The 14,398-nt window shown below is 48.1% G+C and overlaps 2 protein-coding genes across 12 annotated transcripts in view; both read right to left on the reverse strand.

The window, feature by feature from the left end:
* Positions 1-4,352, reverse strand: part of KIZ (kizuna centrosomal protein) — a 51,624-nt gene extending 47,272 nt beyond the window's left edge. For all 8 annotated transcript variants that reach the window (XR_006165041.1, XM_042789680.1, XM_042789678.1 and 5 more), the window contains exon 1: positions 4,214-4,352. Coding sequence is in view for 7 of the 8 variants with exons in the window: in XM_042789680.1 (XP_042645614.1) it covers positions 4,214-4,299 (86 nt within the window). In the remaining variant the exon portion in view is untranslated. The remainder of the gene's footprint in view (positions 1-4,213) is intronic.
* Positions 4,353-7,302: 2,950 nt separating this feature from the next.
* LOC116960791 lies at positions 7,303-13,770 on the reverse strand. Of its 4 annotated transcripts, none has more exons than XM_042789389.1 (5): positions 13,579-13,770; positions 13,262-13,338; positions 11,702-11,763; positions 9,914-10,124; positions 7,303-9,269 (listed from the first exon to the last, which is right to left on the reverse strand). In XM_042789389.1, the coding sequence occupies exons 1-5, from the start codon at positions 13,642-13,644 to the stop codon at positions 9,065-9,067; spliced, it is 621 nt and encodes a 206-aa protein (XP_042645323.1). In that variant the 5' UTR covers positions 13,645-13,770; the 3' UTR covers positions 7,303-9,064. The 4 variants fall into 4 exon arrangements, 3 of the variants coding, with proteins under 3 accessions (XP_042645323.1, XP_042645324.1, XP_042645322.1); XM_042789390.1 differs by having other exon boundaries at positions 7,303-9,225; positions 9,914-10,127; XM_042789388.1 differs by having other exon boundaries at positions 9,914-10,127.
* Positions 13,771-14,398: the final 628 nt, after the last annotated feature.

Genomic DNA, 14,398 nt, shown 5'->3' on the forward strand with positions numbered 1-14,398 from the left:
TATGCAATTTAAAAGCCACGCTTCATCTGGGATCTCATCCTTTCAATTTCCTTTTACATGATAGACAGCTAAGCAAAAGCAGATTTCAAGATCTTGTTTTTACACTTCTAGAAGTAATTTTCATGACTCGGTGAAGAACATTGATATCCTGATGGATGTAAAAGCCGATGGACATAAACAGCCATTGGCTCCAATCCTATTTCTCATTCTCCAATACCACAGGTAGCACATCACATTCCTCAGCTCCCAAAAGATCACGCCCTTTCCCCCGGCATGGCTTTTCAGTATCCCATTAATTAATCTGTGCTACAGCTATTTAGACAGCACATGAATATATAAGCAAGGTCTTCTTGAGGCAAGTATAAAAACTTCTCAAAGCAGTATAAAACACCAGGTAAGAGCCTCTCAGCATTTGAGTATCATCACTACAGATGCCTAAAATGGTTACCACGCAGCTTGTGGTGTTTTGCAACACAGCTCTGCCCAAGCACTGAATTAGAGGCAATCAGGACTTGACTTGTAGGTTTGCTTGCCCAGGTCTGGCAAGGAAGGTTCCAGCCCAGTTGCTTTGTGTCAGTAACAGCAGAGAAGCTTGAAGCAGTCCAGGGATCATTCTGGCCACTCCAGTGCACCATCACCTCCTTTTTTACATGAAAAAACAAAGCGCTCTGCCAGAAAATGTTATTTGTTCACGTAGTTTTGCATTAGGTTAAACAGCACAGTTATCAACTTTTCTCTTCAATGGGCAAAAATTGCACACTTCAGCACTTTTTAAGGATCCAGGTGGCCCATTTTCAAAAAACCCTGAATCTTCAGTCTACAGAGTCTTAGTTTGAGGTTTGAGAACAAAATTAAATTCCCTGGTCAGCTACAAGCTCCCTCTAATCTCTGGCATTTCACCAGGCATCGATCTGTAGTAATATTTGATCCTTCACCTCCCATTTAAACCAGCAGGACAACGATGCCTCAATATTTTTTGAGATACCAGGCCTTAGTCTCTTTGTGCTTCAGTTCCGCATCCATAATGTAGGAATAACAGTACTCCTGTCATGATACCCTGTTGAGATAAGTACATAGAAAATTGCGCAACACTTGGGCACAGTGCAATCTTCCCATAAAAGTAAGAAATGTTATTTTTACAGTTCATTTTCTACACCAATCTGACGTTAAATCAACTGTTGAGCGCTGAGCTGCATCCACCTTACTAGCTTGGAGTCTGGCCAGAGCCTGCTCAAGCCTCAGCCAACTGCACTGGTCCCTTGGGCAGGGTGGGTTAGAGGGGGCCTGTTCAGCACCATCTTCTACGTACAACTGACACTAGCAGTTATTTCTGGAACTAGTAATCCTACCTGGTTCACACTCTCTGTTCAGGACATCTCAGTATTTGTACAGGTTTACTGCAAATCGCCCTTAGTGTGAAGCATCTGGCCTCACTGCCTGAAAAGCGAAGCTAATTGCAGCGTTAGTCACAGTGTTAAGTACAGCACTTAACTATATAATTTATTTACTTCATCGCCCACACCACTCAAACACTGCCTTTCTCACCAGCCACCAGTGAAGATTAAGTGCTGAGTAATCACAACATTGTCAAGTCCGTATAAAACACAGAAGGCAAACACTCTGCCCCGTTTCACTTATTACCTTGGTTATCTTAAACCTAATTCTCTGTAATTTTGCACACAATAGATACCACTGACCTGCATACAGAGACCTATGCATGCAGTAATTTTTACATTTAGATTGAATGAAGTACCAGCATTAGGAAATAAAATGTGGCCAGTGAAGTCTAACATGTAATTTATGGTAGAGTTATGTGGGTTTTTGCACAAGTCTCGAGGCAGTCCATGTTGACTGTTTATCAGAAGCTTAATATCTGATGGCTACTTTCTCAAGCACTTCATAATTCAAGTATTTAAAGAAAAAAAAAAAAACCACACAGATTTATGAGAACAGGAGGAAAAGAAATATTCATGAGAACTCCCTTCTGGTTCACCAAGGGTCAGATGGGGGACGGGACATAACCAAGCAGCAGCTTCCTCCACCATATTCAAGCTCTTGCACATACGGCCTCTCAGCAATGGCTCATTGTTTGCTTAAGCGCAACTGCGAGCCCAGAGCAGGACTGCAGTCAGGAGTGAAACTGCTGCCGGGTACTTCAGGCCTTGGAACAGGCGACTTGAAATGAGATCAGTGCAGGAGTCCAAAACGGGACTTAAAAAGCCAAAATGCACCAGTGATTTAACAAAAGGTTTCTATTTTACACTTTAAAAGGTGGTTTAGATAAAAGGTATCACTTTGAGAAAATCTCAAGAGGCAACTGCCCGTGCAGCAACATTCCCAGAGGCAACAGCAGCATACAACCTCGCGGTCTGGCATAAGAATTACTCCTTGTTTGTCAACATCACCAAGTATAAATACATCTTTTATTTTAAAGTACATACAACAGAAGTACACTGAGCAGAAAAGGTCTATTTATTATCACAAAACCTGTTAAACTGTGTCTCCAAAGGAAGCACAACTTATGCAATTATACTAACTGTATTTCCCCTTTCCTAAAAAACTTCTGTATATTTTGGTGCAATTGAATTAGAGGAGCTGGCGTCTGAAATGTACTATGTTCCCAGAGGAGCTGAAGAGGGGTAGTCCATTTGTGCACTAGCTCAGACACCAGAGAAGCTACAACAGAGGTGACCACACTTCATGCAGACCAGGCTCTTGGGAATCATAAGACATCTCTACTCCTAACATGAGGGATATCTGCACACAAAGACATAATTTAAAGCAGCATGCAGTCTAGAACACTCAGATTTTAATCTGCCCTCTCCCTTAATTTTCTAATGCTGCAATTTAGATAAAGTGTCCTCCCTTATCTAGGGCCCACATCTTTAATAATTTCTATACGACAAAAGTATACTTTGTATACTCTTATCCAGTCTTTTAAACAGCAAATTATCCCTGTTTTGTTCGCCACTGGTCTTCCAGACCAGAACAGGATATTGGCAAAGATATACACTGCATTTTTGTCAAAGCAGTATCTAAATGCAAGTTTCGATTCTCACAGCCATGGTGTTATTATTTCTGCTAATACTGTATGTTTGAGATGCTGGCATGAGACCCAGAAATCTAACTCTTGTATATTACATAGAAAACAGGTACTGCTTAAAAAGAAACTTCATAACAGTATACCACAAATGATTTCGAGAGACTTCCTCCGGCCAGAAAAAAAGTGCTAATTGACACCAATTACTGTGGCTATTGCAGCGAGTAACAGCCCGGGAACATCACTAATTGCACACAGCTTCAGTGGAACTGACCAGCGACTGAGATCCCTCAGGCCAAAGCCCCTTCAGAAAGCTTGCATCACCACAGCCTCTTGCTTTTTTCCTGAAGCCAGGTCCCCCTGAAGCACCCATAAATTGAAACACCTAAAATAACTTTTTTTAGAGATGAAAAAGAAGTCTGTAGGAGAAACATCCGTAAGTGCCGTGCCCATTCATCAACTAGCCAGCTCTGAAATAGCAGCATCTATATTGTTTACTTAAAGTAACAAGCAATTTTGTAACTATTGCCTGAAGTGCTTCAGGAGAACTTCTCAGAGCAACAGTAACAGGTCCAGGGCACTTTCAAAAGTCACGCAACGTGCTAACACACTGCCACACGGCACAGCCAGCGCACACACCGGAATCAGGTGTCACCGGTGAGCGAGCTTTCGGCGTTCCCCCGCCCGCCAACACATAATGAGCTGAAAGCAGATGATGCAGCAGAAGGAGGGGGGGCAAAAGCGCCCTCTCCGAGACACTGCTGGGGGGCCCGGGACTATTCCACCCCTAGAAAGCCCCCAGCTGCCAACGCCCCCAGAGCAGCCCACGCCGCTTCTCCCGGCGCGCAGCGCTGCCCCATCCCCGGGCAGGTGGGAACCCGCCTCCCCCGCCGCGGCTGCCGGCACCCGCGTGTCCCCCCCCCCCCCGCTCCGCGGGGCGGAGAGCCGGGGCGAAGACGGCGGTTTGGCCCCTCGCCGCCACGGCAGAGGCGCGGAGAGGGGAGCCCGCGGGTGCCGCCCGCCCCTCACCCCCCCCTCAGGAAGGGGCCCTGATGGACGGGAGGCGGGGGCGGGGGGGGGGGGGTAAGGCCCGCCGGAGGCCGCAGGGGCTTGACCCAACGCGGCCAACTCCCGGTCGGCGGGGCCCGGCGGAGGGGCGTCCGGTGTCCTCACCTGTCGCGGAGGCGCCGCAGGAGGCTGCCGAGCCCCGGGCAGCGGCGCCGGGGGGAGCCGGGGGCCGCCGGGCCCGGCCCGCTCATCCCGCGCTGTTTACGCCGGTGGCCAAAGCGACGGCTCCCGCCGTGCACCGCGGCCGCCCCGCCCCGGAAGCTCCGCCCCCTCCCGCCGCGTTGCCATGGGGACGGGGCGGGCGGGGGGGGTGTTCCGCCATCGTGAGGCGGTCCGGCTTGCCGCCGCCCAGGCTGAGATTAGAAGCGTTTATTCCCAAATTGGCCCCTCATCTGTTAATACAGTGCTATTAAACCTGTTAATTTAGGTGTTCCTACAGCGGTTAAAACGGGTGTGGTGCCCAGTCAAACCTCCAAGACGGGTGTTGAGGAGAGCTGGGCCCCAGCCTGTTGGGTAACCTGGGGCAGGGCAGAAATCGCAGTGCCTCTGGGAAAGGGAGTAAATGGGGACCTGGCGAGGCGCTGGGGCATTCATTCCAAAAATAAATGAGAGCTGCTGAACAGTTACGGAAGCAAACCCTCCCTTCTTTAACAGTTGGTTTTACTGAGTTCATTGTACACTATGATTTTAAGAAAAAACAAAACAAAAACAGAAAATGCAAGTGGCCCCTTTCCATTTGCATAGGAATCAAGCACCTGGATAAAATTCCTGATTTCTTCTCTGAATTGCCACTTTGTCTAGCTGGCAGAGCTTATTAATGCCCTCTCACCAAAATCCTGTCAGTGGAAAAAGCCACACCTCAAGTGAGCACTGGAGCAGCCCTGACAAACCCTGCATTTACATCTCCAGCTGGTAAACAAAGTAGAAAAGGAAAATAACTTTTTTTTTTTTTTTTTTTTTTTTTAATTTTCAGATAAAAATGCAGATCCCTATGAAAGGAATCTTGCAAATTAGTGTTTAGAGGCCAGGACCCCTGTAGAAAAAGTTGAAATACTGCTAGAATATTTGAATTTACGGAGAAGAAATGCTACATTAATAGACAAAATTGCGGATAGCTGTGAAATGCTTAAACATAATTAGAACAGCAATCAGTATACAATTAGTACGAGATCATCATCATAATTACCCTTCATTAGAACTCCTGTCGGACAACTGCCACATGACAGCGCCGGCTGTAGCTGCGCGGTAGCGGCGCCACAGCTGAGGCCACAGCTCGAGCCATGTGCCAGCGCCGGCGGGTTTGGGAGGCTCCAGAGCATCAGGACAAAGTTTTGGGCTCCGGTGGGGCGGCCCCATCCCATGGGTCGGAGTTCCACTGCCAGGTTTTGGTGTCGTGCGACAGCATTCCTGGTGCTTTTTGACACCTTCAGCCTCCAACTTGGATGAACCGAATTTAAATGTAAAGTAAAAAGCTTTGCTGAATTGATGTAGCAGTACTTAAGAGCCCCCAAATTAGCTTCTGTCACTTGAATAACCATAGCTGCTGTCTGGCCTAGCCTTTGCGTATCCACTATAAATAAATGGCTCAATAAGATATGGACGGCTTTAGCTCATGCAAGAGCTTACCTACTCAAGAAAACACATAGGATTTGCAGATTTGGGAGCCTTTTATTACTGAATTCACATAAAACACTCATAATAAAAGATGTACTGTGCTTTCTCACTCCTCTGTTTATTGGAAGCAAAGACGTCTTATGAAGACCTCCATCACAGTGTGAGTTCACATCTTCACAAGAGCCAACAGGTGAAATCTGGGTCTCAGCTTGCCTGAGTTTCTAAAGTTGGGCATTTTTTCCCCAGATCCCAACTTTGGAACCCAGGTCCACCACATCTTGCCATTTCTTTTAAAAGTATGTGGGGGAAAAAAATGGAGCTTGGGCATCTCGGCTGCAGACACAATCCCCCTGCCCTCCTTGAGAGTTAGTTTGAGAGTTAGTTGTAGTACTAAGACTTCTCTGGAGCCTTTGTATCATGGGGGCAGATAAAATGGAAATAAAAAGGTTTTCATAGTTGCTTCATAGTTAAATTGCCTTTTTTTTTTTTCCCCCCCTCAGAAGGTCCCTCATAACAGCTCTGATTGCTAATATCTATGACAAAATAAATAGTCTGCCCTTTGACATGAAAGTGAGATGCTAAAAACTTGTTATTTCAGAATGTCAGCCATGAAACGCGCTCTGTCGGGCTGACACATATTTTGAATGCATCGCTGATTGTCAGTGCAGAAAACTGAGAGGCTCTATGGTGTTTGAACAAGAAAACACTTTCATATACTACAAATTTGTTATTTTTAAAAACATGCAAAGAATCTGGCTTTCTTAAGCCTGTACCAGTGACATACCAGGTTTGGTTCTGGAAGACTAAACTGCTTTCAAAAATATTTGTGCTTGCTAAAATAATATCAAAACTTTCAAGCGCTTCTAGTGTCATCTAAAATTACAAGTAGTCATTATATGTACATACTGGAAAACCTTATTCCCAAACCAAGATTTTCAGGTTTCAGTCGAAAGGCGCTGATCTCCACCTGGGGTAACTGGAGCGGGGGTAAGGCGGTGTAACGCTAATGGGGACAGTGCTAAGCTGGCCTCACCAGTCCCAGCACTGTGGGCAGCACAAAGGAGAGGAAAAAAACTGTAAGGAAAGCAAAAGTAGAAGAAAGAAAAGCAGACAGGGTTAAACACCCTGATGCTTTATTAAACAAAAAATAAGGAAATATGTCACCTTAGCCTGGAACCCCCAGTCCGTTTCCCACTTTGTTCCTCTCGCCCTTCTGGCCTCAGTGCAGGGCATGTGCTCCCCTCTGAGGTACCGATCCCCCACGCTGACACTGAAGGGCTCATAATTGACTCAAGAATAATCTTATTACTCACATCCCTGTTAACTAACATCAGTACCCTATCCCTGAAAGCCTACAAAGAGGAGTGTTTTGTTTGTGTTCTCCCTTCAGTACTTAACACTTCTTTTAGATTGTTTTAATTCAATTTTAATGTAATCTGATAAGAGCTGGAAAATTGTCAAAGAAATATGTCTCCTTCTGTCTTATTAAATACACTTTGAATGAAATGATGTTTTTTTTCCCCAATAGCTTGCAAACGAAAGTATCTCTCGATTCAAATGCAGGGATTGATGTGCACTAATTTTAACAGCTTTACACACTCTTTTTAATTTAGGGAGGAAACCACGTGTGCTTTGAGCACTCTGCTTTCCTCTGGAGGTGTAACAGTATCCTGGAAGGTGCAGAATTCATATCATTGTGATGAGTCTCTGGCCGCAGGGTGCTCACCTGTGGGAGAAAAAAAGGATGGGAGAAAGAGAAGAAAGTAAAAAAAAAAAAAAAAAAAAAAAATTGTAGGGGAAAAAAAGGGGGCGAGGGACTGACAACGCATGCCACCAGAGACAGCCTGTGGCTGGGGGGCCCTGGTGTCACCCCACATCCCACCACTGACAGGCACCACAGGGCTGGGCCCTGCAGCACGTCCGCAGCCGTTGGCGGGGCACCTTCCCCAGGCCAGAGCCTGGAGGATTCTGAGGCGCTGCAAAGGGGCTGCTCCAGCCTGGACCCACATCCATGCAGTCCCAGAAAGATGGGAAACTCTTTACAGAGTGCAGAAATTGTTGGTGTCCTCATGTAGGGTATCTCAGGACAAAGCCTCCCCCACTAGCCTCTGCATAACCCCCCCACCCACACTGCTGCATTAAGGGCCCTCTCTGATTTTAGCTAAGTTTCACCTAACGTGAGATATACAACTAGTGCTCGATGACATCTGGATTACAATAAACCAAATCAAGACTGCAAAAGCATTAAAGAGAAATCATTGATTAAAACCGAAAGGGGTGATTAGCTGCAAGCACCGATGTCTACAGCAGGCACGCAGATGAGATCTGTGAAGGGGCCTGAACATTTCACTGCCACCATTTTGCTGTTTCTGGCAAAACACAGCAGGCTGGCCTGTGTGCGTCGTTTCTCTGGAAAGGGATTTGCAGAAACACAGACTGTGATGTAACGAAAAGAGGTTTTTCCTCTCTGTGCTTATCTGACTTCTGAGAGCGACTGTACATTTTAGCTTGCCCACAAGTCAGGACAGAACAGAATACATTTTCTTGTCTTTTTTTTTTTCCTTTTCAATTACATTCATAATACATGCCCTGGTAGCTATGCAAAAGACATACAAAAAATTTACATAATGCCCATATAAGTCTTTTTGTTAATGAATCAAGTCCCAAATGAAGAGCACTAATAATACATTAGTAATCAAAGAGCAAATAACACCAGTGAACATATCTCAGCAGAGCAGTTGTGTGGACCCATTTCTGACTGTCAGTGTCAATGCATGGAAACAGTAATTAACATGTTGAATTTAATGTTTAAATTTTAATAAATTTAAATGTAATAAAATGCTTTTATTAAATGTTACAGTTCCTTGAAGCCTATTATTACTCGTTTCTGATGCATAAATAGAAAATACATTGTCATACTGAAGAAGGCAGTTTTTGCTGTCGACAGGACAGGTGAAATGAGTTCCTCCAACAAGAACTTGTTAGCACAGAAGCCAAAGATAAAGGCTGATTAAATAAAAAACTTAAGAACAAGTCTACAGCATTTAAAACTATATAATGTTTATTAAGAATGTAAGGGCCTTATCCAAAGCCTGTTGACATAATTGAAAAGTCTCTAGTAATGTCATTGTCAATGAGTTCTGAATTAATCCTGGAGAATTTAGATACAAGCACATGTCACTGTTTACAGCTCCACGTTGTTAATGAGCCACAGAAATGCCATGGCACAGGGAGGGGACCAGTTTAGAGACCGTTTGCTAGGAAGTATCCCTCCTCTCCCACCATCTCAAAGTGCTTTTCGAGTTTCCTACGCGGCGTATGAGGCTCCAAGACCAGAAGGGATCAGGTATGACCTGACTTGGGCTTTTCCAAGGCCAAGGATCTGGAGAGGATGTCGAGGAGATTTCGGGCCTCTCTGCTTTCCCAATAATTCAAGGTCACTTCTGTTTCTGAGATGTAGACAGGAGGAATTAACCAGTCTCCATGTAAGTGTCTGCTGTTGTCTGGAGAGGAAAGAGGAGATTGACGGTGTTGAGTTTCCGTGTCCCTGGAGAAATGAGAACTGAATTTAGGATTTCTGAGATGTGAGACAAGAGGCTGAATTTGAATGAGGCCACTCACAGCAGACTGTCAAAAGACTCTACTCCTGTCTTCTCTGAAATTATCTATGCCTTACACTCCGGAGCACACTGCGCAACCACTACCGTCATTTCTGTTGCTCTATCTGAAACAGTTCTGATGTGACTCTGTGCAGGAAAGGCTATTTTGGACCACTATGGAATGTCTCTTTCAGGCCTGCAGTAACCAAAAAAAAGAAAGCAGAAAACGGCTCAAAAGCAGGCAGCCAAACTCGACGCCAGCGCGGCCCGCGCGGGTCCCGCAGCAGGAGCACTGCTGGGCCGGGCAAGGCTGCAGCTCGACCCAGCGCACCGTGGCCCGGGGCGAGGCAGAGCCCGCCGATCACCGCGGGCCACGGCTGCCCACGGTGCTGCTTCCTTATAAATCGTGGGACGGAGAACGTCCATCACGGGGTTCAAATCTGCCACGATCTCCAGAGGAAAGAGCAACTCTGTGTGCCCGAGCACCTTCTCGGCGCCCGCAGCACACGGCCGTATGCTCATGATGCTGCAGTGGGCCTACAAAATAGAGGTTTTGCACCCCAACATTTTCCTAGATGCACAAGCATCCTACCTCGCCTTCAAAGCGTGGTCCTTTGCACCAAGCCAAGACCATGCCACTTTTTTTACCAGGATTCTCCTTCTGGACAGCAGCTTCATGGCCACGTCACTGCCAGCTCCCCGTCCGCCGTCCGTTCCCCATCTCCAACGAGCAAGGCTGGCAGCGCAACCACGGCTTGGCCAAGCAGCTCCATCCTTCTTGATCTCAGCACTCGCTGCTGCTGCTGTTTAAAGGACAGAGAGCCATCAGGCCCCTTAATTAGTATTTTAACAAATGAGTGGATTAATCTCTGAATGAAATACTGAAAAAGTTTTTCTTCTACAAGTCATAAAAAATTAAAGGGAAAATATAAAATAACCGGGAAAGTCTTTTAACTGAATTAGATAATGTTTTCCTTTTAGCACCGCATTTTATAGTGATCTGTTTTGAAGAGTTGCTTTCTGTGTTGACAGGGACAAGGCATTTACACAAGGTAAAAAGCCTGGAAGATCCAAAACCCCAGACTCAAAGGCAGAGCGTCTGGCCTATTGTCTGTTTTGATTAATGAAGCCTTTTGCATAGTGAGATAATATGATGTTTACTGAGCAGGGAATGTTGCTGCGCAGCAGAAATATCAGAAGTATGAATAATATTCAATATGATAACAACATCAATAAGCTAATCTATGTATTGCGGGATTCTGCTTCAAAATGCCTCAAACGATATTTGTTTATTTCGTAATTGTCAGCCACTTTGATGCACTTGTCGTCAGGTTCAACAAGTGCTCCAAGCTACAAGGGTTTGAAACAAAGGGGAGCACTTGGGCAAGCCTGGCAGTTTAGTGCTGTTTAGGGCAAGGGAAATGAGATCCGAGGGCTGTGCCTAACCAGCGGCACGGGTAGCGAGATGCTGCTCTCTAGACAGCGACAAACAGAGGCTCTCTTGAGAATCCCTTGCTACCCTAAACCAGAATGTTTAAACCCTGTTAAAGATGTTTATATTTCAGCATGAATGTTTGCAAATCATCAGTGACTCTTTAAAACAAAAGCCAGCGAAGCAGCAAAACAGCAGCAGCAACGATGTACGTGGAAAATAAATGCATTCCCCTGAGCTAGAATTATGTGTAAACCTGAACTGATTTCTGGTCACTGTTTGGTTGCGGTCTCCATTTTATTTTTACTTCTGCCTGAGGCTTGGAGCTGAATGTCTGGACCCTACGAAGTGCTGGAAAAGATGGTTTTCTTTTTAGCAGAGCACTGTCTACAGTCAGGCCAAATTTCACATGGGGTAATAACTAGATGCTGCTTCTCTGAATTCTCTAATTTCTTTGAAATCCAGTTTCAAGTGAACACGGTATTTTTCACTTCCTGTCCTAAACCACCATGCTGGTTTTCTGTGATTCATTAAGCATTTTCCCCTCTGTCCTCTGCAGACGATTGTTCTGGTGATGAATGAAAGGATCCATACGTATAAACTGTTCATTCATTTGAAAAGCTTAAGAGTATTCAATTAATTAAACAGTGTCTGCTCAGAGCTTGGTGTCACTGGGCCCTGCCCTCTGCACTCTATTTAGTAGAGGCAACAGTAAATAATTGTGCCAAACAAATAGGAACCTGAAGCAGAAGCCGGCAAAATGGCTTGAGATGGAAAAATATTCCAGCAGTGCATTTAGACAGTGCTTGAAAATTCATTTTGGATCTGCTTTTGAGGAAATCCTCCTGTCGGTGGGGGGATGCAGGTGGGACCTGTGAACAGCAAAGGTCTGGGCTGCCTGACAGGCTCAAGGTCCAAAAGGTTCTGATCCCTTGCAGACACACATACCTCTCTGGGCGCAGGATGGTGGCCCGGAGGGTGCCCTGTTTCCCTTGGGAGAGTACCAGACCCTAGAGGGGGGACACACACACGGAAGGGACACTTGAGCATCCGACCGTGGTCCCAGGCTGCCCCCCCAGTGCCCCCCCGCCCCCCGCAGCAGGGCCAGCCCCGAGTAACCTCGGCTGTAACACACCGAAAGGCGAGCTCTTGCCCCCCTCCCGGCGCAGCGGAGACAATTGCAACCATTCAGTCAGCTTTTTAAGGATTGCTCAATTAAAACACTCTACTCGCCATATACATATATAGGTTTGGTTTTTTTTTTTTTTTTTTTTTTAGATGCAGAAGTGCATTTATTTGCTGCGCCCCGAGGTGCCCGGGGACGCGCTGCCAGCCTGCCCGGCGCTGGCATGAACGCCCGGCCCTTTCCTTGCAATTATGCAGCAATTAGCCAAAGGCCAGGGCGAAATCGGCGACATCTCCGCACCGGGAACCGGGGCCACACCGAGCCCCCGTCACCGCCGCTTTGGCGAAGGGGCTTAAAAAGAAAGGAAGAGAGAAAAAAAACAAAAACAAAAACGCAAGCAACCCAACGCGCCCCCCCCCAGCTCTAAGCAAGCAACCGAAGGACAATCCCCTCCACCCGAAACGCGACGTGGGGGGGAAGCGCCGAGAGGCACGTTGGTGGATGCTGCAAACCCGCCGCTCGCCCCGCGGGTCCGAGGGGAGCGCGGGGGCTGCCGCGGCGGGAGCGGAGCAAGGTAGGTCCCGCTCGCTTTGCTTCTTCCTCCGGCTCACCGCCTTCGTTTCTCTTCCCGCCCCCCCCACCCCCCCCCCCCCCCCGTCGTTTCCCTCTAGTGATTTAACTCTGGCGATTTTATCATTTCGGCAGCGCGGGTACGTAACGGCCGGCGAAAGGGACGCTCGGTCCCGTTCAAAAAAAAATCAAGGTATTTCACAAAATCCAGAGGCAGCGGCGTTCCGGGGGAGCGTTGCCAAACGCTGCCGCTCTCCGGGCTCATCCCCGCCGCTTTTCCAGCGTCTCTGGGCGGCTGGGACCGGCAATAACTATCAATAACGGAAGGCAGCGGCTTTACGCGCCCCGGGGGCTGGCCGTGTGGCTTGAAACTCGAGTGGGCGCGAGGGCAGCGGGGGGGTCAGAGCACCCCGAAAGCTGCTCCGGGGGCGGAGGGACGGGCACGACGCCCGACAGACCGGGCTTTCGTGGCGGGGAAAACGATGCGGTTGGTAACCGGCTGCCCCGATCCGGGAAGGGACCGGATTTTCTTTCCCAGCCCCGTGCGAGGGGCTGCGGCTCCGGCGGGGCGGGGAGGAGGGGGGGGGGGGGGGGGGTCGCGGCACCTCGGCCCTGCCAGCCCCCGCTCACCCCCCTCGCCGAAGCGAACCAGGGGCCGGGACGTTTCGCGGGGGCCACAGCCGGGCGAAGGGCTGGGGGGGGAAGGGGGGGCGGTTTCAAGCCGGGAGGTTTCTCCCGCAGAGTCGCCTCGTCCCCCCCCCCCCCCCCCGGGGCTCCCCCCGCCGCGGGCAGGGTCCTGCCGCGCTCCTTACCTCGGCTCCGGCGCGGCGGCTCCTCCGCGGCCGGCGGGGACGGGGCCCGCCCCGGGCACGGCCAGCAAACCACGGCTCTGCGGGGGCAAGGGGAAACAAAAATTAAAAAAAAAAAAAAAAAAAAAAAAAAAAAAGAAAGAAAGAAAGAAAAAAAAAAAAAGTAGGCTTTTCCCCCAAAGACCGCGGGGCGTTAGTGTCGGGGAGGCTTCCCCCCTTCCCTCCCGGGGCGGGATCCCGCCGTATCGATTTCAGCCCGGCGCTGATAGCATTTAGGCCGGGATTGGGGTATAATGGAAATATCATCAGGAGACAATTACCTTTTCAGAGCATTCACTTCTCCTCCCAGACACTGTTATTTGAGAAATAGGATCATTTGATTTCATATTGCACTAAATAACACCCAGCCGTCTCAAATTGCCAGCTTCTTAAAAGCCACCCATTGGAATAAATTGCAGAGCGACTCTTTTGGCTCTGGCTTCTTTTTTTTTTTTTTTTTTTTTTTTCTCCTCTTCCCCCCCCCCCCCCCCCATTCACCTCCTTCTTCTCCTTTGCAGAACAATATTATGGGAATAAATCGGGAAGACGGGCAGCCGGGGCCCGGTGCTGGCGGATAAACTGTGCTCAGCAAAGCGCCGACTCCCTTCATAAACGCTTGAGCCGCTAAACCCGACCTGTGCGGGTTTTGCTCGTGTTTTTCTCTCCCCCCCACCCCGCCTTTTTTTTTTTTTTTTTTTTTTTTTTTTAAAGCAAGATTTTCCGCCGTTCCCCGCCTGGGCCCCGAGGATGCCAAGGTGCGATGTGCCTTTAAGGCTATCAGTGCGCGCCTGCTAATCTGGTCATCACAGGCTTCATTATATCGGTATTAATGTCATCCGCGGATTACTAATTAGATTTGCGGGGTAAATGAAATTACCCGAATGGGCTGCGTGGGAGGGGGAGCGGAGTCTCCCGGCGCTTCTCGGGATTTATGGGGAGAAAAAAAAAAAAAAAAAAAAAAATCCTTTTATTTCCCCTCCTTTTTATCTGCCCCCCCCGCCCAGCCAGGACGCCCCGAGCCCCCCATCGCCGCGGCCCGGCGGCGGGGCTGGGACTCGCGTCCTAATCGTGCTCTCTCCTCCGACAGACACTAATCAAGTA

The sequence above is a fragment of the Tyto alba genome, unplaced genomic scaffold, assembly GCF_018691265.1.
Source record: "Tyto alba isolate M040663 unplaced genomic scaffold, T.alba_DEE_v4.0 Super-Scaffold_16, whole genome shotgun sequence".
In the NCBI taxonomy this organism is placed as follows: Eukaryota; Metazoa; Chordata; class Aves; order Strigiformes; family Tytonidae; genus Tyto; species Tyto alba.

What these genes read in the sequence shown, in the direction of transcription:
- LOC116960791 (XM_042789388.1), bottom strand. Translation starts at nt 13,644, where the DNA reads ATGAAATCAAATGATCCTATTTCTCAAATAACAGTGTCTGGGAGGAGA. An exon ending in GAAGTGAATGCTCTGAAAAG is followed by an intron (nt 13,339 to 13,578) that starts GTAATTGTCTCC and finishes TTGCCCCCGCAG; the next exon opens with AGCCGTGGTTTGCTGGCCGT. An exon ending in GCCGCCGCGCCGGAGCCGAG is followed by an intron (nt 11,764 to 13,261) that starts GTAAGGAGCGCG and finishes TCCCCCCTCTAG; the next exon opens with GGTCTGGTACTCTCCCAAGG.